The sequence below is a fragment of the Carcharhinus amblyrhynchos genome, chromosome 1 (genome assembly GCF_965287045.1).
Source record: "Carcharhinus amblyrhynchos chromosome 1, sCarAmb.v2.hapA, whole genome shotgun sequence".
Taxonomy (NCBI): Eukaryota; Metazoa; Chordata; class Chondrichthyes; order Carcharhiniformes; family Carcharhinidae; genus Carcharhinus; species Carcharhinus amblyrhynchos.
The window spans coordinates 139,349,911-139,373,911 of NC_137324.1; the positions used below are offsets into that span (position 1 = coordinate 139,349,911).

General features: G+C 41.5%; 1 protein-coding gene across 1 annotated transcript in view; it reads right to left on the reverse strand.

Moving 5' to 3' along the window:
* Window positions 1-15,592: 15,592 nt before the first annotated feature.
* Window positions 15,593-24,001, reverse strand: part of tma16 (translation machinery associated 16 homolog) — a 43,658-nt gene continuing 35,249 nt past the window's right edge. Inside the window, exons 6-7 of the mRNA XM_080199656.1 lie at window positions 17,969-18,011; window positions 15,593-17,049 (exon numbers count right to left, since the gene is read on the reverse strand). Of these exons, the coding sequence (XP_080055782.1) occupies window positions 16,899-17,049; window positions 17,969-18,011 (194 nt within the window). The 3' untranslated portion in view covers window positions 15,593-16,898. The remainder of the gene's footprint in view (window positions 17,050-17,968; window positions 18,012-24,001) is intronic.

The window sequence follows — 24,001 nt, forward strand, 5'->3', positions numbered from 1 at the left end:
AATCAAAAGTCTTCTATAGACGTATAAGATTGGGTTTTCATCCTGGAGGTGGTGAGCAGGAGTTGGGAAATTTCCCAGAACATTAGCTGAGTTTCTAGATTAATAGTCTAGTGATAATACCACTAGACCGATGATGCAGAAATCAGACCAAAACACTAGTTAGGCCAAGGTGGAGTATTGCTTACAGTTCTGGTCACTACATTACAGGAAGGATGTGATCACACAACAGATGGAAGACGGAAAGATTAAAGTTAACTTTGGGCCGAGTTTGGGCGTGGGTGTATTTTGAAAATTGTATTCTTGGATCCTGAAGCCTCTGGAACATGATACAATTTTCAAAAGGAGACAGAAACCCATGCCCTTCAATTAACAGTTTGTTGAGCTAATTAATGAGCTCATTAACAGGCCTCATCACAGCATCTGGCAGCTCACAGTTGCCCCCTCCCGGAGGGCAGGGACTAAAGTTAAACTAAAGTTTAAAGTTTTGTTTACACAGGGAGAACATGCAAACTCCACACAGATAGCAACCCAAGCCAGGAATTGAACCTGGGTGCCTGGCGCTGTGAGGCAGCAGTGCTAACCACTGACTACCATCTTAATGTGAAGATGCCGACGTTGGACTGGGGCAAACACAGTAAGAAGTCTCACAACATCAGGTTAAAGTCCATAAACCTGACTTCTTACTGTGTTTACCTCCATCTTGACACAGATGGTGGGTGGGGGAGGTTAATGTTGCAGTGTGGGGCACCCACGTAGTCATTAAGGCACTGAGAGACCAGCCAACTAGATTTCTTAACTGAAGGATTCACTTGTTGAATATGTGGTTGTTCTGTAAGCTCAGGAACGCTAGCAGTTCTGTGCCCAGTCCTTCAGCTGCTGTCATGATTCCTTCATTCTGCACAAGCTCCAGGTGTCACACTACTTCAGGCCAAACTCCACACTCAGTAGTGGCTACTGCAAATAAGGATTATCCCCTATGGAAATAGTTCCTGCTTCCCGGTTAACTTAACTTCTGTAGTAGGGAAAATACTTGAAACTATCACCAAGGAAGAAATAGTGAGACATCTGGATATAAATTGTCCCATTGGTAAGCATGGGTTCATGAAGGGATGGTCATGTTTGACTAATCCTTTGATAACATTACATGTGCAGTGGACAATGGGGAACCTATGGATGTGGTGTATCTGGATTTCCAGAAGGCATTTGACAAGGTGCCACATCAAAGACTGCTACATAAGATAAAGGTATACGGTGTTACGGATAATGTATGAGCATGGGTAGAGGATTGGTTAACTAACAGAAAGCAAAGAGTGGGGGTAAATGCATGTTTTTCTGATTGGCGATCAGTGACTAGTGGTGTGCCTCAGGGTTCAGTGCTGGGACCGCAATTGTTTAAGATTTATATAGACGATTTGGAGTTGGGGACCCAAGTGTAGTGAGTCAAAATTCACAGATGACACTAAGATGGGTGGAAGAGCAAAGTGTGCAGAGGACACTGAAAGTCTGCAAAGGGATATAGATAATCTCAGTGAGTGGGCGAGGGTCTGGCAGATGGAGTACAATGTTGGTAATGGTGAGTCATCCATTTTGGTAGGAATAACAGCAAAATGGACTATCATTTAAATGGTAAAAACATTGCAGCATTCTGCTGTGCAGAGGGACCTGGGAGTCCTTGTGCAGGAATCTCAAGGAGTTGGTTTGCAGATGCAGCAGGTAATAAAGAAAGCAAATGGAATTTTGTCCTTCATTGCTGGAGGGATGGAGTTTAAAAACAGCGAAGTTATGTTGCAGTTGTATAAGGTGGTGGTGAGGCCACATCTGGAGTGCTGTGGAGGGGGTGCATGGGGAGATTGACTAGGTTGATTCCAGAGTTGAGAGGGTTGGCTTATGAGGAGAGATTGAGTAGACTGGGGCAATACTCATTGGAATTCAGAAGAATGAGGGAAGATCTTATAGAAATATATAAGATCATGAAGGGAATAGGTAAGATAGAAGCAGGGAAGTTGTTTCCACTGGCAGGGAAACTAGAACTAGGGGGCATAGCCTCAAAACAAGCAGATTTAGAACTGACTTGAGGAGGAACTTCTTTACACAAACAGTTGTGAATCTGTGGAATTCCCTGCCCAGTGAAGCAATGACGGCTACCTCATTGAACGTTTTTAAGGCGAGGATAGATAAATTTTTGAACAGTAAAGAAATTAAGGGTTATGGTGAGCAGGCGGGTAAGTGGAACTGAGTCCACGAAAAGATCGACCATGATCTTATTGAATGGTGAAGCAGGCTCGAGGGGCCAAATGGCCTACTCCTGCTCCTGGTTATGTTATGTTCCCATCTGATACCCAGTGGAGTGCCATTACAACCAGAATCATCTACTAACACAAACCTTCATTGAACAAATCATAAACATTTTGAAGATACGCTTCTGTTACCTTAACCAGTCAGGTGATGCACTCAGGCTCCAACCAGACAGGTTATCTCATGCTGTGGTTATCATGCTGCACAACATAACTAAACAAAGAGCTGGATGAAGAGGAGGACTTGGAATGCCAATCTTCCTCAGAGGAGGATGGAGGAGGATGAAGAGCAGGAGGATGAGATCAGAGAGGTACTGCTGAGGTGCCTAGAGTCCAGACATTGGAAACAGATCATTGTCGTCCCAGGCTTCAATAGAATCAACAGGTTGGCGTGGATGCAAAGGCTGCACTGATTCAGCGATAGCTCACTTGAGCATATCCAATCTTATGATTGAGATTCTACTACTCACCTTTCATCATACAGAGAAATGATTGAACAAATACAGTTATCTGAGAAATCCATTAATACCCAAAATCTTTCAGAATAATCCCTTCATCACTACCACTGTTCCACGTCACAGATAATTCCCAGGCCACCTCCCTTTAACTTTCATTTCAGCTTTGACAAGTTTGATCAGAATCATAATCAATAATTATTATAAAAGGAAAATGAATGAATTGGCAGAGGCAATGTCACCCAGATGACCATACAGTGCAGCTAATACTTCTTGCAACCTTGTCCAATCCTAACACTGGCTGTAGACGGGGTGGATGCAGCCTGCTGCATTGTATCTGCGCTGAGCTGAGATGCCTGTCTCTTCTGACCTGGATGCGAGGGCCTCTACCACTGGATGATGTGCCTGTGTCATTGTAGGAGAGCCTTTTTCATCTGTGGATGTGGTGTATTTGGACTTGCAGAAAGCTTTCCCTCATAAGAGGTTAGTGGGACAAATTAAAGCACATGGGATAGCAGCTTGGTTGCCAATAAAGTATTGTATTGGTTGGTAAAGTATTGGTTGGCAGACAGGAAACAGAGAGTGAGAATAGATGGATCTTTCTGCGAGTGGCAGGCAGTGATTAGTGAACGGGTGGCTCAGTGGAGTTGAGTCCACAAAAAGTTCAGCCGTGATCTTACTGAATGGTGGAGCAGGTATCAGATATATATAAATGACCTGGATGAGGGAACTAAAATGCAATTTTCCAAGCTTGTTGATGGCACAAAACTGGGCAGAATTTTAAGTTGTGAGGAGGAATTGCAGAGACTTCAACGTGATTTAGACAGTTTTAGTGACGGGCAAACACATGACAAGTGCAGTACAACGTGACTAAATGTGAAGTTATAAAGTTCAATATGAAAAACAGAAAGGAAGAATATTATTTAAATGGTGATTTATTGGGAACTGTACAAAGGAATCTGGGAATCCTTGTACACCAGTCAATGAAAGTGGAGCAAGCCATTAGGAAGGCAAATAGTATGTTCGCCTTCATAGCAAGAGGTTTTGTGTTCAAAAATGAAGATGTCTTACTGCAGTTATACAGGGCCTTGGTGATACCATCTTTGATTCCTTTGTTAGTCGGGAATTTATCTGCCCCGTCTTAAACATTTTAACTTAAATGTTTTTCATTTAATAACTCACAAGGCTGATCTGCATTCCTACAATTTCTACATTCGATATTTCTGAGGTTAGACAAACATGAGATAGGGCAAACAGTATCTGCAATATCAGTTGAGAAAGACATTCAGAATTGATTTGATTAGAATTGAGAGTGTCAAGCTCTGACATTGTCAAACTGTCTCACAGTATCCTATTTTACCTCCAGTATGTACCATACCAAATATAACATAAATATGTATGAACATAAACTAGATGTAACTGTCATTAAAATTTGATCATGCACAGAGCACACCTAAATAAAATTATGTTAATACACATCCACTAAAACCACTACATCACATATTCCCTCCATAATACAGACGGAAATAATAGGTTGGCAAGAAGTAAATCTTTAGGAAGCACTAAAACAAGTCAGTAAAACTTGTGCCTAAGTAAAACAAAAATTCAATAATAATTCATGACAACTGATTTATAAAAGAAATTCTCCATAAAGCAAAAGGCCTGAGATTTTCATATTAGGAATGTTCTTCCAAGAACTGTTGAAAAAGTTTCTACAAACACAGTTATAAATCTTTGTTGGCTGCCAAGACAATTTTGTGCTATAATAAGTGATGTAATACTATCTTCTACAGCATTTGTGATCCTTCTGATTCTATTTTAATTTTTAAAAATTACCTCAGGGCAGGCTGCAGTCAACAAAATCTTTAATGACCAACTTGATCATTATTCATCAATCCTAGGGTGGCATGGTGGCACAGTGGTTACCACTGCTGCCCACAGTGCCAGGGACTAGGGACCCAGGCCAATTCCTGGCTTGGGTCACTGTCTGTGTGGAATTTGCATGTTCTTCCTGTGTCTGTGTGGGTTTCCTCCAGGTGCTCCAGTTACCTCCCACAGCTCAAAGATGTGCGGGTTAGATGGATTGGTCATGCTAATTTGCCCCTTAGTGTCCCAGGATGCATAGGTTAGAGGGATTAGCAGGGTAAATGTGTGGAGTTAAGGGGAGGTAGGGCCTAGGTGGGATTTTTGTTGGTGCAGATTCAATGGGCCGAATATCCTCCTTCTGCACTGTAGGGATTCTATGTTTCTATGAATCCTTAAATTGGTAATAGGTCCAAGGAAATCCAAGTGTGCAAACTCATCCGCTGAGTGGCTAAAATAAACATTAACAGGTGTAAAAACTTACTTCGGCCCTGTTTCAGGCACAGATTTCCAAAATTAGGAGGCCTAAGGCTCTCCTAATTTAGACCTCATTCCAATGTTGCAAGTGCAAGTTTAGGAAATACCATAGAGGAAAGACAATAACCAGGCTATCAATGAGTAAATATTGCCACTCAGGACATCTCCGGCTGCATTTATTTTTATGTCATTGTCATGAAAGAGGTAATGTTTATCTGCAAACATTTATCTGCAAAACACGGAACACCAGTTCATGGTGGTGTATAATGTTGTTTACAGAAATGGCATGAGCCAGTGAGAACAGTAACCAGCCCAGTCATTGTATAGGACCTATTAAAGATATCTATTACAAGAAAGAAAAGACATATATACATGAATAGGACTACAGTGATCTAAGACAGTTATACATAGGCACTACTAAACATACCCAAATTGTTTATGAAGAAATTACCCTTTTTGATCCAAACATATATTTAAGAGATCTGAACTTTTTCAGGACTTCACTCTTCATAAACAATATTCACTTCAGCAGATCTATAAGATAAGGTCAGCTTACACTTACCACACTGTACACGATTGAGGAGTTTGGGCACATCCTTTTTTGATTCAGTGAAGAGATGGTTTTAACTGCCTCCACGTAGGTTTCTGCACTTTTGCTTCTTGCCTGTTAGCTAGACTTCATTTCCAGGCTGCTGGGTGGAATATAGACCTCTGCTTCCTCGAGTGTAGTAAGAAGTCTCACAACACCAAGTTATGAGACTTCTTACTCTGTTTACCCCAGTCCAACGCCGGCACCTCCATACCCCGAGTGTTACCAATTATACTACTTTTCCCTTTGATGGTTCTATGCTGTCTGTTCCTCAATTTCTGTGGCTCTAAAAGATTAACATACGTATAACTCTCCTTGAGGGTTTGATCATCTAACTAAGGTTTCCTATTAGCAGGATCATGTATTCTTCTGCTGTGTCTGAAATTGCTAATCTCATCCCTGGGAGACTCGCATCCTGTGAAATGCCTTTTGAAATGCTGGTGGCTTCTAAACTGTTAGTTTGTTGCATTCCTGGCATTGATTGTTACCAGGTACATTCATGGCAGCCACCAAATAGACTGGGATGTAAATGCAATGGAGAGCCTCCCAATCTCTGACCGTAACCAGCAGAACCATTTTCAACTGTTTACACCATTTCTTTTCAGATTCCATCAATCTCTCCCTGAGGGAATGGCAGGAAATCAGGCATCCAACACTGTGGGGGTGATTCTTCCATTGTGACCTGCTAATTTTTTGGCGGGTCAGGAGATGCACGCGTGAGCTGATTCACAGGATTCATACATGAATTCTGATGCACGCGCATCTCCCATTGCCAGATATCTGGCCTGGTTGGGACCATACAGGAAATCGGTAGGAACATCAGCTAGGTCATTTTAATCTATTTTTAATGTGATTTAAGTGTCATTAGCAGGCCCGAGAGGGAATTCTCCAGACCCAATAGCATCTCCCATTCCGTCAGTACAAATTCACTCCACAGGGCTTAGAGTAGCTCCCCACTTTCAGCGAACTCGTGGGAGACCCCAGTGGAACAAAGGGGAGGCAACCAGGACCCTCTAGGGGGTCAGGTGGTGGGGGCATGGGCACCTTGGCAGTGTCAGCCTGTATGCCCTGGCACTGCCCACTGGGCATTAGGCAGTGCCATGGGGGGGGCACAGGGCCAGCTAAGGGCAGGGCCAAGAGATGATTGGTGAGGATGGGGGGTTCCAGCTGCCACTCTGCATTGGAATCCAGTGGGGGCTGGAGGGAGGCCAGTGTGGGGTGGGCTGGGGAGGAGGGTTGATATCGTCACTGCTGGGTGGTCAGGGCTGGAGATCGGGATGTTCGGTGATGGGGGTCAGGGCTGACCCAGGAATGGTCAGGGAGGCCACGATTGGGCTGTGGGAGGCTGGAGGGGTAGCACTGCAGGGGTCCCAGGCTAGCCAGTGATCGAGCCTGCCTGCAAATGGGCAGCTGACAGTTCTAGAACACTGCACATATGCAGAGGCCCAGAGCTATCAGACTCCAGCATGATTAGGCCCCACCTCCAAGCTTTTAATGATATTCCTGATTGTGACCTTTGCAGTGCAGAGTGTGGGAGAATAGAATCTGAAGTTGCACTGAGAAAACAATCATAAATTACACTAATTTTCTTGCAAATTCAGCATTTAGAATTTTTTTGGGAGAATTGTCCCCCAAGGCGTACGGTGTCTTGGCGTTTATTGGTAGGGGGATTGAATTTAGGAGTCGCAGTGTAATGTTGCAACTGTACACTACTCTAGTGCGGCCGCACTTGGAGTACTGTGTGCAGTTCTGGTCCCCGCATTACAAGAAGGATGTGGAGGCGTTGGAGAGGGTGCAGAGGAGGTTTACTAGGATGTTGCCTGGTATGGTGGGGAGGTCCTATGAGGAGAGACTGAGGGATTTAGGGTTGTTTTCGTTGGAAAGAAGGCGGCTAAGAGGGGATCTTATTGAAACATATAAGATGATTAGAGGTTTGGATAGGGTGGATAGTGATAGCCTTTTTCCTCGGATGGAGAAAGCTAGCACGAGGGGGCATGGCTTTAAATTAAGGGGGGGTAGCTACAGGACGGATGTCAGGGGTAGGTTCTTTACCCAGCGGGTGGTGAGGGATTGGAATGCCCTGCCTGCTGCAGTTGTAAATGCGTCTAGTTTGGGGGCGTTTAAGAGATCTCTGGATAGGTTTATGGACGAAAAGGGATTGGTATAGGCTAGTGGGTCATTGTTTTTGTAACTGGTCGGCGCAACATCGTGGGCCGAAGGGCCTGTTCTGCGCTGTAATGTTCTATGTTCTATGTTCTGTTCCCCCCCCCCAACATGTCTTTGACCAAATATTTTAAAATCGCAGTAACTAGCACATGCACTATGTTCGTGTACCAACAATCTGTACAGACCAGGTCTGAGCCCAACCTGCAACATCACTGACTTCAGCTGTGCTGCCTGGTACAGGATTAAAATCAAAGTCAAGAATGTTCCTGAACAGAGACAGACAGAAGGTCAGATAGATAGCTGGCCCTGTTTACAGACCATAAGTACCATCAGGCGTCACTAAAGTTAGTCTGGTCTACTGCCTTGTCTTCACATCAGGTTACATGAATGCTTTGCATAAACCTTGTAAAACAAAATATGTAAATACCAGAGAATACAAAAGAAAATGCATCAAGAAAGATAAACCAACTGCAACCCATTTACAATCTGTGGAACTAAAATACATTTTAATGGAAGCTCTTAAAAATATTTTAACAAGTTGCGTAGGCCAGCTGTCAGAAAGTGTTTCTGAGGCTGGCCCAGCATCTGCGTTGCTGCATTTCAGCTCCTTCCTGTGGTGGAGGTGGAAGATCAGTATGTATGTAGCATGTCAAACACAGCTAATGGGATTCAGTAAAAGCTTTGCTGTCAAGCACACTGCAGCTTATATGTGACAGAGAAAAAGCAAAACTGTGCATTATTGACTTTTTCCCTCTGACAAAGCCTTTTGGAAGGAGTGAAGAGTATGATATAAACATAGGAATTACTACATGAAGAAAATAACGTTCTGTTTAGTTTGGCTTCTCATGATGTGGAGATGCCGGCGTTGGACCAGGGCGAACACAGTTTGGCTTCTACCAGAGTGAGAATGTTGCATTTTGTGTGTTATACTTATCCCTTTCTCTGGGCTGGAAGCTGTGTTTGAGTCCCATTCCAGTACCCAACAGCCAGGGTACGTACTTTCATAATGTACTCAAACAGATTGATTATCAACCTGTAAATCCTTTCAATACATTTGGTAAGCAATCAGAAATGGAGAAACACTTAGTCAGCTATATTTGATGCAGAGTGGTGCCCCTCAAATTATAGCTTCCAATAACAGGTTAGAAACTTGCCTCAGGAAATAAAAACAAAAAGCATGTGTTTTGTCTGCCTCTAAATCTATCATAGTGGTAATCACATTCATACAACAATGATGAAAATCTTGATACAACTTATCAGATATGCCATAAGGAGAAATTCAGTAGTGGAGAACTTTGGGAACTAAAGTCCAGGGTCATTTGTCCATCCCAAGCCTGCTACTTAAAATGTCACATTGTAAACTGCTCTTGTACATCATTTGACTGTTGTTTTAATATAAGAACATAAGAACTAAGGGCAAGAATAGGCCATCTGGCCCCTTGAGCCTGCTCCGCCATTCAATAAGATCATGGCTGATCTTTTTGTGGACTCAGCTCCACTTACCTGCCAGCTCACCATAACCCTTGATTCCATTACTGTTCAAAAATTTATCTATCTTTGCCTTAAAAGCATTCAATGAGGTAGTCTCAACTACTTCACTGGGCAGGGAATTCCAAGATTCACAACCCTTTGTGTGACGAAGTTCCTCCTCAACTCAGTCCTAAATCTGCTTCCTTTTATTTTGAGGCTATGGCCCCTAGTTCTAATTTCACCCGCCAGTGGAAACAACTTCCCTGCTTCTATCTTATCTATTCCCTTCATAATCTTATATTTTTCTATAAGATCTCCTCTCATTCTTCTGAATTCCAATGAGTATAGCCCCAGCCTACTCAGTCTTTCCTCATAAGCCAAGCCTCTCAACTCTGGAATCAACCTCGTGAAGCTCCTCTGCACCCCGTCCAGTGCCAGTATATCCTTGCTCAAGTGAGGACACCAAAGCCACACAGTATTCCAGATGTGGCCTCATACAGCTGCAACATAACCTCACTGTTTTTAAACTCCATCCCTCTAGCAATGAAGGACAAAATTCCATTTGCCTTCTTTATTACCTGCTGCACCTGCAAACCAACACCTTGAGATTCCTGCATAAGGGCACCCAGGTCCCTATGCGCAGCAGAATGCTGCAAATTTTTACCATTTGAATAACAGTCCATTTTGCTGTTATTCCCACCAAAATGGATGACCACACATTTATCAACATTGTACTCCATCTGCCAGACACTCACCCACTCACTCAGACTATCTATATCCCTTTGCAGACTTTCAATGTCCTCTGCACACTTTGCTCTGCCATCCATCTTAGTATCATCTGCGAATTTTGACACATTGCAGTTGGTCCCCAACTCCAAATCATTAATGTAAATCATAAACAATTACAGACCCAACACTGATCCCTGAGGCACACCACTAGTCACTGATCGCCAACCAGAAAAACATGCATTTACCCCCACTCTTTGCTTTCTGTTAACCAATCCCCTATCCATGCTATTACTGAAACACCGTGCACCTTTATCTACGTAACAGTCTTTGGTGTGGCACTTTGTTAAATGCCTTCTGGAAATCCAGATACACCACATCCACAGGTTCTCCATTGTCCGTTGCTCATGTAATTTTCATGCAATTTTCAGAAGGTGTTTGACAAGGTACCTCACAAGAGGTTATTGCAGAAGGTCAGGGAGCATGGAGTTGGGGGTAGGGTGTTAGCGTGGATGGAGGATTGGCTGTCAAATAGGAGGCAAAGAGTGGGGGTCAATGGGTGCTATTTGGATTGGCGGTTGGTGACTAGTGGAGTGCCTCAGGGGTCGGTGCTGGGGCCTCAGCTATTTACCATTTATATAGATGATCTGGAGGAGGGAACCGAATGTATGGTGTCGAAATTTGCTGATGACACCAAGATTGGTGGAACGGCAAATTGCGCGGACGGTGTGGAGAGTCTGCAGAAGGATCTAGATAGGCTGGGCGAATGGGCCAGGAACTGGCAAATGGAATTTAATGTTGGCAAGTGCGAGGTGGTCCACTTTGGTAGGAATAATGGTAGGAAGGACTATTACTTACGCGGTGAAAAACTGCAGCAGGCGACGGTGCAGAGGGACCTGGGGGTCCTTGTGCATGAGTCGCAAAAACCCAGCCTGCAGGTGCAGCAGGTGATCAGGAAGGCAAATGGGATGCTGGCCTTCATAGCGAGGGGGATTGAATATAAAAGTAAGGAGGTTTTGCTGCAGCTGTATAGGGCACTGGTGAGGCCACAGCTGGAGTACTGTGTGCAGTTTTGGTCACTGCACTTACGCAAGGATATTTTGGCCTTGGAGGGAGTGCAGAGGAGGTTTACTAGGCTGATGCCGGAGTTGAAGGGGTTGAGCTATGAGGAGAGGCTGAACAAACTAGGCTTGTACTCGTTAGAGTTTAGAAGAATGAGGGGAGATCTCATTGAGACATATAAAATGAGGAATGGGATGGATAGGATAGAGGTGGAGAGACTCTTCCCGCTCAGAAAGGACAGTAGGACTAGGGGGCACAGCCTCAAGATAAAGGGGGGGGCGGTTTAGAATGGAGGAGGAACTTCTTCACTCAAAGGGTGGTGAATCTCTGGAATTCTCTGCCCATTGAAGTGGTGGAGGCTACCTCGCTAAATATTTTTAAGACGCGGGTTGATGGGTTTTTGATAAGCGAGGGGATTAAGGGTTATGGGGAGAGGGTGGGAATGGGAACTGAGCCACGACAGATCAGCCATGATCTTATTGAATGGCGGGGCAGGCTCGAAGGGCTAGATGGCCTACTCCTGCTCCTATTTCTTATGTTCTTATGTAATGTTCTCAAAGAATTCCAACAAATTGGTCAAACATGACCGTCCCTTCACGAACCCATGAGGTAGAATGAATTTGACGTTAAATGTGGCGAGGTCTGCCAACTGTGAGTAATGCTAAATTTTTGCCTGCTTTTTGCACTTGACAACTATCAATTCAGCTTCAAATTGGCTTCCATTTTAGCTATACAGCTGAAGGTACCATTTCAAATTTCAAACCTTTGATGAGGTTTGCTTACAATGTAGATATGAACATTTTCTCAAGTAATGATGTGAGCAAATATATTGATGTAAATAAAAATTCTGCTTACACTGTGGTTTTCACTTCCACAAGAAGTCAAGAGAACATAATAGTTGACACCATAGCTGCCCATTGAAAGAAGTTCTTTGGTGTGCAGTTTAAATGAGGAATTATTTAGTCATGACAAAGGTCTATGAGAAACCCATCAATCAATGTGAATGCCATTCAAGCTCCTTCAGGAACACAGGATTATGAGGTGGTGGCAGTTTGTCAGGAATGAGAATTAGAAGACAAAATGACTTCCTACAAAAACAGAAAATGAAGGAAACACTCAGCAGAACTAACATTTCAGATTGACGTGCATTTAGACAGTTCAGATGGGAGCCATCACCCTGAAAGGTTAACACCAGTTCTCCACAGCTGCTAAAAGACACGTTGAGTATTTCCAGCATTTTCTGTTTTTACCTCAGATACCCAGCAGTATGTGGGCATGGGGATAGTTGATTTCTATTTTTATGTTATATATTGTAACTTATATATTATAACCACTGTGCTACCATGCGGGCAGCACAGTAGTTAGCACTTCTGCTCCACAGCTCCAGGGTCTCAGGTTCGATTCCCAGCTCGGGTCACTGTTTGTGTGGAGTTTGCACATTCTCCTCGTGTCTGCGTGGGTTTCCTCCGGGTACTCTGGTTTCCGCCCACAGTCCAAAGATGTGCGAGTTAGGTTGATTGGCTATGCTAAGAAATTGCCCCTTAGTGTCCAGGGATGCACAGGTTAGAGAGATTAGTGGGTATGATATGGGGTAGGGCCTGGATGGGATTGTGTTCAGTGCAGACTCAATGGGTCAAAGGGCCTCCTTCTGCACTGTAGGTTTCTATGATTCTATTTAAGAGGGCTGATCAAACAACTTAATGATGATGTCATTAGGATTTTGCAGACTTCTGTTTTTACTTTGAGTTTTGTACTCTGCAGACAGCAGCTCTTCAATAAACCTGTTGATTCCATGTATGCAAATCTTACTTTCTTTTTGTGCAAAACCCACACTCTCAACAAAATTAGGCTGTAAACTTTTCTTATTCTCTTTCTATATTTTATCATTGTCTCCCACTCCCCTCACTCCCTGCATAGGTTCCCATTCTTCTGCCATCTTAGTTTGTTATTTTCCCAACTACTCTTACAAATAACTGTTTACCAGTTACATAGACGATCTGAAGGAGGGGGCTGAGTGTAGGGTAACGAAATTTGCTGATGACATGAAGATGAGTAGAAAAGCAAATTGCATGGAACGTGCAGAAAGTCTGCAGAGAGATCTGGATAGGCTGAGTGGGCGAGGACCTGGCAGATGCAGTATAATGTTAGCAAATGTGAGGTTATCCACTTTGGGAGAAATAGTAGTAGGAGGGATTATAATTTAAAGGGTGAAAAGCTGCAGCATGCTACGGTGCAGAGGGACCTGGGGGTCCTTGTGCATGAATCACAAAATCCCAGGCTGCAGGTGCAGCAGGTGATCAAGAAGGCGAATGGAATGTTGGCCTTTATAGCGAGGGCGATAGAATATAAAAGCAGGAAGGTTTTGCTGCAACTGTACAGGGTACCAGTGAGGCCACAACTGGAGTACTGTGTGCAGTTTTGGTCGCTGCATTTGTGGAAGGATATAGTGGCCTTGGAGGGAGTGCAGAGAAGGTTCACTAGGCTGATACCGGAGATGAGGGGGTTAGCCTATGAGGAGAGATTGAATAGACTGGGTCTGTACTTGTTGGAGTTTAGAAGGCTGAGCGGGGATCTTATAGAGACATACAAGATAATGAAGGCGATAGATAGGGTAGAGATTCTTCCCGCTTAGAAAGGATAGCAGAACTAGAGAACACAGCCTCAAAATAAGGGGCGGGGGGCGGAGTTTAGATCAGAGTTGAGGAGGAACTTCTTCACTCAAATGGTGATGACTCTCTGGAATTCTCTGCCCATTAAAGTGGTGGAGGCTACCTCGCTGAATATATTTACGTCATGGGTAGACAGGTTTCTGATAGACCAGGGAATTAAGGGGTTACAGGGAGAAAGCAGGAAAATGGAATTGATCCACTTCAGATCAGCCATGATCTTGTTGAATGGCGGGGCAGGCTCGAAGGCCTACTCCTGCTCCTATTTCTTATGTTTACTCTCCCTAAGACAACAGTAAGGCAATTAACATCTGTAAGAATCAAATTAACAAGTCATAGAAGGTCCACACCTTAAGTATTAACCTGTGTTTTAAATTTCTGATGAACCTGCAGTGCATTGGAGTGAATATATTTATCACCAAAAGAACAGAAAAGGGAAAGGACTGATATGAATTGTTAGTGATTAATCAAGTGTAGGAAGAAGTAGCTTGAAGGGAGAATCTTTTTCTGGCGCATATGAAGTATTAAATGGCATAGTCAATGAATAATAAATATGGATTGAAGCAGTCTGAGTCCATTTGCAGCAGTCTTGGAGATCAGTCAGGGCTGATAAGTGGCAAGTAACATTTGTGCTACAAGTGCCCGGCAAAGACCATCTCAAACAGAGGATCAAAACCATCACTCTTTGATATTCAATCGCATTACCATTACTGAATCTCCCACTATCAAACATTCTGGAAGTTACTTGACTAGAAACTTAACTGGACCAGTCAAATACTGTAGCTAAGAGGTTAGATGCTGGAATCCTGTTGTAACTCACCTCCTGACTCCCCAAAGCCTGTCCAGCACCTACAAGTTACAAGTGTGAGAAAACTATCCATTTGACTAGATGAATGCAGTTCCAATGATGCTAGAAGCTCGACATCATCCAGGACAAAGCAGTCTGCTTGATTGGCACCCCATTCACCATCTTCAACATCCACTCCCTACACCACTTAACCCACACTGGCAGTGTGTGCAATCTGCCACATGCAATGCATGTTGATGTAGATAATCATCAATTATCAGGTAGGTAATTAGGACCAGCAATACTAAATAATAAACTGGAGCAATGGCATAATATGAAATGGGGGTTAAGATGGGCTACCAAGATAATAAGATGAAAGGTTAGCCAATAATACAAAAGGATATTAATATAAAACATGGAGTATTTAAAGATAGCATATTCAAAGATAAAGGAGAGAGTCAATTGGTGGAAGAGGGTGTGGAGGTTAATCAAGGAATGGCAAACATTACATTATGTTTACATTTTTGTTTACAAATGAGAAGAGCGTAGATGCACTCATGAAAGGAGGATACGGAGCATTATCTATGGAAAAGGAATACATTCTGCTGCTGGAAGTGAAGTGGATAATATATGCATGTATCCTGCATGTTGATGAAATAATTTTTTCATTTGTCAGACATGGGCATCGCTGGCTGGCCAGCATTTATTGCCTGTCCCTTGTTGCCCGAGGGCAGTTGAGAGTCAACCACATTGCTGTGAATCTGGAGTCACATGTAGATCAGACCGAGTAAGGGCACCAGAGTTCCTTCCCGAAAGGACATTAGTGAACCAGATGGGTTTTTCCGACAATGGACAATGGTTTCATGGTCATCAGTCGACTCTTAATTCCAGATTTTTTTTTATTGAATTCAAATTCCACCATCTGCCATGGCGGGATTCGAACCCGGGTCCCCAGAACATTAGTTGAATTTCTGGATTAAACAGTCCAGCATTAATACTAGTAGGCCATCACCTCCCCCATTTGACGACAGTAAAGGTTCTGGTCACAACTTTTTAATAACTCTTCACATTAATAAGTAATTCTTGACATCAGCTCTACAATTGCTCTTTACCTTTCAAATACATGAGCCACTCACATCTTTTTACCATAGTCAAGGTTCAACTTTTTCCAATTATATGCAAATTTGGTCATTTAAAAGAAAACTGCACGACAATTCAAATTAATAAGGTCTGAAGAAATTGTACAATTGTTTCTAATACATCTATTTCACAAGAATTTTATCCATTCAACTTTAAAAGATTAATTCTTTCAAAGGAAGGTTTCTTTTCCTTTAATAGCTTGCATTTAGCACTTAAAAAATGTAAATGCCCCAAAGCATTGCACAGGAATATCAAACTAAACCAAAAAAGAAAATACCTCAACTTACTCTTTCTATCTAGAAACACATGATCCAAAATCAGCTGAAATATTTCTGCCAAAATCAAGCCAACAATTCAAATACAGGAAGCAGAACCCTTTAGGTGGTTCAAAAATGATACTGCAGGAAAATGTTTTAGTAAGACAATTTCTTACTCATGTGAAATCTTTCCTCTTCTTACTTGTCTCTTAACGCAAAAAGGGCTGGCGATATGGTGCTAGGATTCTTTTAGCCACTAGATTGAAGTCTAGGTCTTTCTCCCCCCACCAAAGTGACTTCACCCTAGCCTATCTGTAATATTTGAGTACTGGTAGCAATAAATGGGCTCCTATTGTCATAATAATGCCTATCAGGAAATCCAGGCTATTGGGCAGCTAACATATTTTCTTTGGCTTTCTCTACTTCCTATTGAGTAAACTAAGAATCTCAACTGTGCATTATCAAATTAACAATAAGCCACATATAAAATCAAAAGAAAATCCCGATTTACTAGATTATGGCAGAGATGAGAAGCAGTTTCACCTTCTAAGTTTAAAAATCATGACTCAAAGTAAACTGTTTCGTAGCACACATTTAAAAACTATAAAATAATTCTCAACCACAGCAGATTGAGGACAAAAGGTTATTTTAAACCTTCTAGCGTTTTCAGGAATTGATAAATATTACTTTCTAGGCCAGCTTTCTATTTGAAACATATAAAATATTTTTGATAATTGCTAATTCAAAATTAATTACAGTCTTAGACCAAGATTCTGAAGGAAACCACTTCAACTGCAAAATAATACTCAGGCTTACTACACATTTCTTTGACAGAATATATCCAAAGTAGGAATATCTCAAACAGCTAACTCTTGGATCATATTGCTGAATAGTTGTTCAAGTGGCTTTTTCCCAATAAGAATGATATTTTCTTATTTCTTTTTCTCTAATGTTCTGACACATTCTCCTGATCCACCTTGTTCTGCAAGTCCGCTCCACATTCATCTTTACATATTTTCTGGTTAGAAATGGAATCTTTTATTGAGAGCTTTCTCATTTTCAAATTTGGAAGTTTTTTTAGATCGCCATCCCATTCTCTGGAGAGAGAGAGAGGAGAAAAAGGAATCAGTAAAATTAAAAGATAATAAAAATACAACTAGTGTTCTACAGTAAGCTTTATTCATTAAGCCGAGTTGCCAGAAACTCAAAACGCTCAATCAAGTTGCACTCCAGGACCTAAATGTAATCTAGTTCGATACTCGAAGATTGAGAGAATGCTTCATGTTGGAAAGCTGATTCTTTAGATGAGATATTAAATTGTAACGTCCCTGTCAATCTGTGCAGATGCACATTACATATCAATAGCAAAGCTTTAAACAGCAGTGACTTCTCCTGATGCCTCATCAACATTGCTCTTTCAAGTATAATGATTAAACATTCATCACATCACTGTTTGGAGCTTTTGCTATGTTCCAAATGGCTGCAATCTTTGTCTACAGAGTACGCATCAAAGTAGCTAATTCGTATGTAGTGTTTTGGATAGTTTCCAAGAAGCATGATGAGGCTCTGTATCAACATTAGGTTTCCTTTTCATTTCAATACAATGCCAATCCAATAATTAATTCAGCCATTTGCCCAATTATTCACTTAGGAAAAGAAAGTGATTGGCATTTAGGTCAGGTAGATTAGCCATGCTTATTTCTCCGTTGGTGTCCACGATGTGCAGGTGAGGTGCATTGGCCATGATCAGTGTGTGGGCTAATGGGGTTGGGCCTTGGTGGGGCACTCTTACGAAGGGTTAGTGCAGTCTTGGTGGACTGAATGGCCTCTTCTGCACTGTAAGGATTTTATGATTTAAATATTTTGGCTGAACAATCAGCATGTATTCTAGAAATTAAAACTGGATCAGTGGGCAAAAAGCATTTGACTGAATTTTCAATTAGTTGGATCCGATTAGATAGATAAATTTCTTGGATGGAAATTGAAGAAACAAAACCAAATACAGTACAAACTTACCTGAAGAATTTCAGATGCTTTGCATTTATAATATCTGGTATTTCTGCAGAAAGAAAATAATGAATTGAATACATAAAATTTTTCTTACTAATCAAAGCTACGAATAAACTTATCTAATTATGATAATCTTTTACTTGCACCTTTAAAGCTTACACTTGATGTACAGTATGAAATTCTGGTCAATCAGACATTTCAGGTAATACAAAACAAAAGACTAAACTAACTTAAGGCATCTAAACTATGAGGAAAGGATAAAAGCCTGTGATTGTTCACTTTGAAGAACAGAACATTTGGGAGAGACACTATTCAAGTAGTTAAGGTCATTGAGAAATGAATAAATTGAACACAATAAGATTTTCTAGACCACTACAAATGCTAGAACCATGGACACAAAGTCAAACTCAGAGGAAAGAAGGTTCACAGATAGTTCAGGTTTAATCATGTTCTATAAAGAATTATGGGTAGATGAATTGAACTATCAAAGTAAACAGTTTTGAACATTTTAAAGAAAAATTGAATTATTTGCGTTTTAAATCTATTTTCAAGTAGATTAATAAAGTATAAGATTATGTAGAATAATAGAAATGTCACAATATGAATTCTCCCCACACAGCGCTGAACTATTACTCCAAGAAACAGACAAAAAGGAAAGAAAAATCTCAACTTTGACTACTTCATAGAAGTTAACCACACTACAACTAGTGAGCAACATTTAGAGAAGTTCAGAATTAATTCAACCTCCCAGTCTTTTAGCACAAAAAGAAAATAAAGATGAACATCCAACTGCTTTGCACCTAATGTTGGTTTTTGCCAGTTAAGCCAGAAGTCCAATTCTGAAAAACTTTGACTCCTGAGTTAACAGTTGCATACTTAAAAAGAGCAGAGTTAACTCGAGTATGCTATCTCGATAAAAACAAAAGAACCACAAATTCTTTATATGCTACCAAATGAAAATATATGTGCATTAATCAGCTAATATTTCAGGGGATGATTGCTCACGACCATCATTTTCCAGTAATTCAAATAAGTGATAGTATCACAGGAATAGAGATTTTTCATTAATATTTGATGGGTAAAATTGTGTGCAGCTTTTAGCCAAGAATATTTTCCTTGCTTCTTTAGAAAACAAAATACGTTCAATTATTGTTTAATGGTTCTCAAAGTCTAAACCATTTGTGTTAAAAAGAGATGTAAACTTCAAGTAAATTCCATTTAAAAGATAGGATATAAAAATTGAAATTTGACATGTGTTGACACTAGTGAGGAACAGCATATTAGAAGCTGAGAGCACGGCAAAGAAACCACTGGTGAGTAGTATCAATCTTCTCTCCTGCCATTCTTCACTCCTCCAAACATTTCAAGTTAGAAGTTTATACTTGCCACTTTGGAGGACTGAGTGCAAAAAAAACACATCACAACACAAACCTCTTGCTCTTGGTTGGTATTTGGTCTTGTAGATGTCAGATTTATTGTAAGAGAGATGGAGTGAACAGAAAAAAGCTTGTTGCACAAGGTGTCAGAGATGTATCAAGAACATTAAGTTCAACTATTTATCATTATTGTTTAAGGGCTGGCCTTCGAGATTGATTTTGACACACATTAGGCCATGAACCTCAGAACTGTGGTGCCGTAGGTTCTGCTTTTCCTGCTGGTTATCTACTGATTAGTACGTTCTGAATAATTATTTAGCAAGATGGTATATTATTTAAAAGTATTAGGTATAAAATTTATGAGGTACAAAATTTACCAGAATAAGACTTTCAGCTAGATCTTCACTTCCATGAAAACGTTCCCATTATGCTACTTCCATGAAAAATCTGAGATGTGGCAGCAAGGTAGAACTTTGGCATCACAAAAGGAAATTGTACATCTACTACAAAACGGAAAGCTGTACTTAACTTTGCAAAAAAAAGCATTTTGATCAATCAATTCTCTGCTGGTGCCTTTTTTCTACACGAACCAGTTTAATCTGACTCTAAATTTCATTATCTTTCAATGGTGACACGAGTGGCACAATGGTTAATTCTGCTGCCTCACAGCGTCAGGGACCTGGGTTCAATTCCAGCCTTGGAATATTGTGTGTGAGATGTTTGCACATTCCCCCATGTCTATGTGGGTTTCCTTCAGATGCTTCGGTTTCCTACCACAGTCAAAAGATGTGTAGATTAGGTGGATTGGCCATACTAAATTGCCCCCATGTGTCCAAAGATTAGGTGGATAGTCATGGTAAATGCATGGGGTTATGGGGATAGGGCAAAGGGGAGGAGCAGGGTGGGATGCTCTTTGAGAGTTGGTGCAGACTCAATGGGCAGGATGGCCTCTTTCTGCACTGTAAGGATTCTTTGGTTATATGGTGCCCAAACCATTTAGTATTTTTCTTCAAATAATTTTCTAATTTTGAAAGAGTTTTGCTTTCTCTTCAGCAATGAATTGTAGCAGAAAATTTAATTTGCCTAATTATTTGCTAACTGCAAATTGGGGGAGGCGGTGACATAGTGGTTATGTCAGTTGGTTCAGGCTAAAACCCTGGAAACATCGTTCAAATCCCACCATGACAGAATAAATTCTGGAATTGAAAACTCATCTCAGTAATGGTATCCATGAAACTACCATCAATTGTTATAAAAACTCATTGGGTTCACTGATGTCCTTTAGAAAAGGAAATCTCCGATCCTTACTCAGTCTGGCCTTCACATGGATCTGGAATTACAATGATGTGGTTGACTCTTAACTATCTTCTGAAATGGCCTAGCAAGTCACTCATTTCAAAGGCAATTAGAAATGAGCAATAAATGCTGGCCTCACCCACATTCCATTAAAGAATTTTTAAAAAAGTTAAATTTGTGCCTTTTCCTTACCATTTTGCTAACCAATGAAAGAAACACATCGCTACTTAACTTTACAACTCAACTGTCACAATTCCTTCACAAATTTTCATTACTGTAATCCATTATTCCTGATAAACACAACTTTTGAATCATTGCTGCATCTTTTCAGATGCTTTTATTATTGTTATAATGAGGTTTCCACAACTAATCACAAAATTCAACAAATAACACACCTAGAGATGGTAGATAGTCAGATATCTAACAAGAGGTAGCCTCAGGAAAATCCCCAGCATTAACCACAATGCAGCTCAACAATTGGGTGCAATAGATAAAGATTTATAAGTATCTTCAGCCAAGTATGGAGCACCTTGTTCAGTTTTTCTAAGAACACAAGATAATTAGTGCAGAGGAGACTATTCTGCCCCTTGAGCCTGTTCCACCATTCCAGAAGTTCATGGCTGATCAGGTTGTGGCCTAATCCCATAATCCTCAATGCCACTGCTGGTCAAAAATCTGCATAACTCAGCCTTCAATATATCATTGACCTAGCTTTCGCTTCTCTTGGGCAAGAGAACTTTAAAGTCCTCTTGAGAACTTTAAAGAACTTTCAAGAGAACTTTAAAGTTCTCTTCTACGATCCTCAGTGAAGAAATTTCTCATTTCCAGCCTAAATGAGACTCCCAGCTTAGATTTTATGTTTCAATAAGATCATCTCTCATTCTTCTAAACTCCAATGAGTAGAGGCCTAAACTGCTTAACGTTAAGATAATGCCTTCATCTCAGGAAACAGCTCAGTAAACTTTCACTGGATTGCTTCTACATATATCCCTCAAGTAAGCAGATGAAAAATGTACACTGTGGGTGAGGTCTCACCAATGTCCGGCACACTTAAAATAGAATGATAGAATCCCAACAGTACAGAGGAGGCTATTCAGCCCATCGGGCCTACACCGACAACAATCCCGCTCTATCCCCTAAACCCCAAATATTTAACCTTTAATCCCCCTGAAACTAGGGTCAATTCAGCATGGTCAATCAACCAAACCTGCACATTTTTGGACTTTGAGAGGAAACCCAAGCAGACACGGGGAGAATGTGTAAACTCCACATAGTGACCCAAGCTGGGAATCGAACCCAGGACCCTGGCACTGAGGCAGCGGGCTAGCCAGTGTGCCACCATGCCTCCCTTGAAGCAAGACTTCCTTGCTTTTATATTCCACCACCCTAGTAACAAAGCTCAATATTTCTTCAGCTTTCCAGTATAACACAATTAGGAAGGCAAACTGTGTTATTCAGGTTCAAGAATACCCACATCCCTCTGTGCCTCTCTCTTTAAATATTCTGCTTTTCTAATCTTCCTACCAAAGTGGACAATCTTACATTTTTCCACATTACACTCCATCTGCCAAATATTTGCCCACTCACAACCTATCACTTTTACAGACTTTTTGTACCCTCCTCACAACTTCCTTTCCTACCTATCTCTATAAGTCAGCAAATCTGCTTACAGTACAAAGAACAACACAGCACGGGAAACAGGCCCTTCGGCCCAACGAGCCCGCGCCGCCGTCCTACTATCTCAGTGGCCTATTCATGATTTTAGTCTACGCCTAACGTGCGAGGATCAGGGAAGTCCAATTTAGGGACAATTTAGTACCCAATCAATCAGCCTAAAAGCACATCTTTGGGGGATGTGGGAGGAAACCGGAGCACCCGGAGGAAACCCACGCAACCACGGGGAGAACGTGCAAACTCCCACAGACACAGGCCCAAATCCATGTGTCCGCACAGCAACAGAGATAGTCTCTGAACTGTCATGTTGCCCTCGAGATGGTCCAGTTTAAGCACACTAACGACATGAAGCAATAGTATGTTCAATCCCTTTAGCTATGTCACTAATATAAAACGTAAATAGTTGAAGTTACCACTGAATGTAGTGACAGTTATCACTGTCGACAACATACCAGATAAATGCCTGCATAACAGAATTAGTCACTCCAGGAGTCAGGCTGTTCCAGTGCAGCCACGACCTTCGGATTTACTCAATGTGGAAAACTGGTGCACCCTATTCACAAAAAATAGGATAAATCTAAACTGGCCAATTACGGTCCCGTTAGCCTCCCTCCAATCATCGCAAACTAATGGAAAGAGTTATTGACAATGCTGACAAATGATTGATACTGCTCATCAATAACCTGCTCAGCTATGTTTAGTTTGGGTTTTATCAGAATTGTTCAGTTTCAGGCCTCATCACAAACTCGACCTAGACATGGACAAAAAAGTTGAACATTTTGGGGGGAGAATGGGGTGTGGTTACAGCAGCTTGCCTCCAACATGAAAGCATAATTGAACCAAATATGGCTCCAAGCTCTAGGAATTGAGCCCTTTACAATCAAGTTTAGTCTATTTATATAGATTAAAAAGAGCAAAGGCCATATCACTGATCCCTAGGGAATACTACTGTATAGGAATCAACAAAACTAATACCCAGAAAAGACCAGCTGGTCCATCAAAACTGTCCCATACCATGATGTTGGAACCAGTATGACCAAATAATTCTTTTCTCTCCCTCAGTCCCCAGTCATGTAACTTCCTGAATAAACCGTAGAACCTCTATAGTGCAAAATGAGGACATTTGGCTTATCAAGTCCGCACCAACTCTGCAAACAGCATCCCACTTGGACCTTCCGCTTTGCCCTATCCCTTTAATCCCTTGTATTTACCATGGCTAAGCCACCTAACTTGCACATTTTTGGACTGAGAGGGGGAGCCAGAGCACCCGGGGGAAACCCACATAATCATGGGGAGAACATGAATTCCATACAGTCATCCAAGGCCAGAATCGAATCTGAGTCCTTGGTGCCAAGAGGCAAATAGGGAAAAATTACCCTACAACCTCTGTAGGAGATCACAGCCAGTCCAGGAGACCATGAAGACCAGGTTTTGCCAAGGAAGACAGTAATCTCTTATGTGGGATTATCTCTCATCTCAATCAAAAGTTAGTTCAACAATCATCAAAAGGTGTTAGGTACCCCTTCCTTTCACATCATCAAGTTCATTATGAAAGATGCTACAAGGTTTGTCAGTTCTGATTTGTCCTTCTAAAAACAGAAATTACATGAGAATAGTTTTCTGTTTAAGGGAACCTTCCCTGACTCAACTGAACTACTGAAGATAGAGGGGGAAGGAGCAGGGAATGGGCACT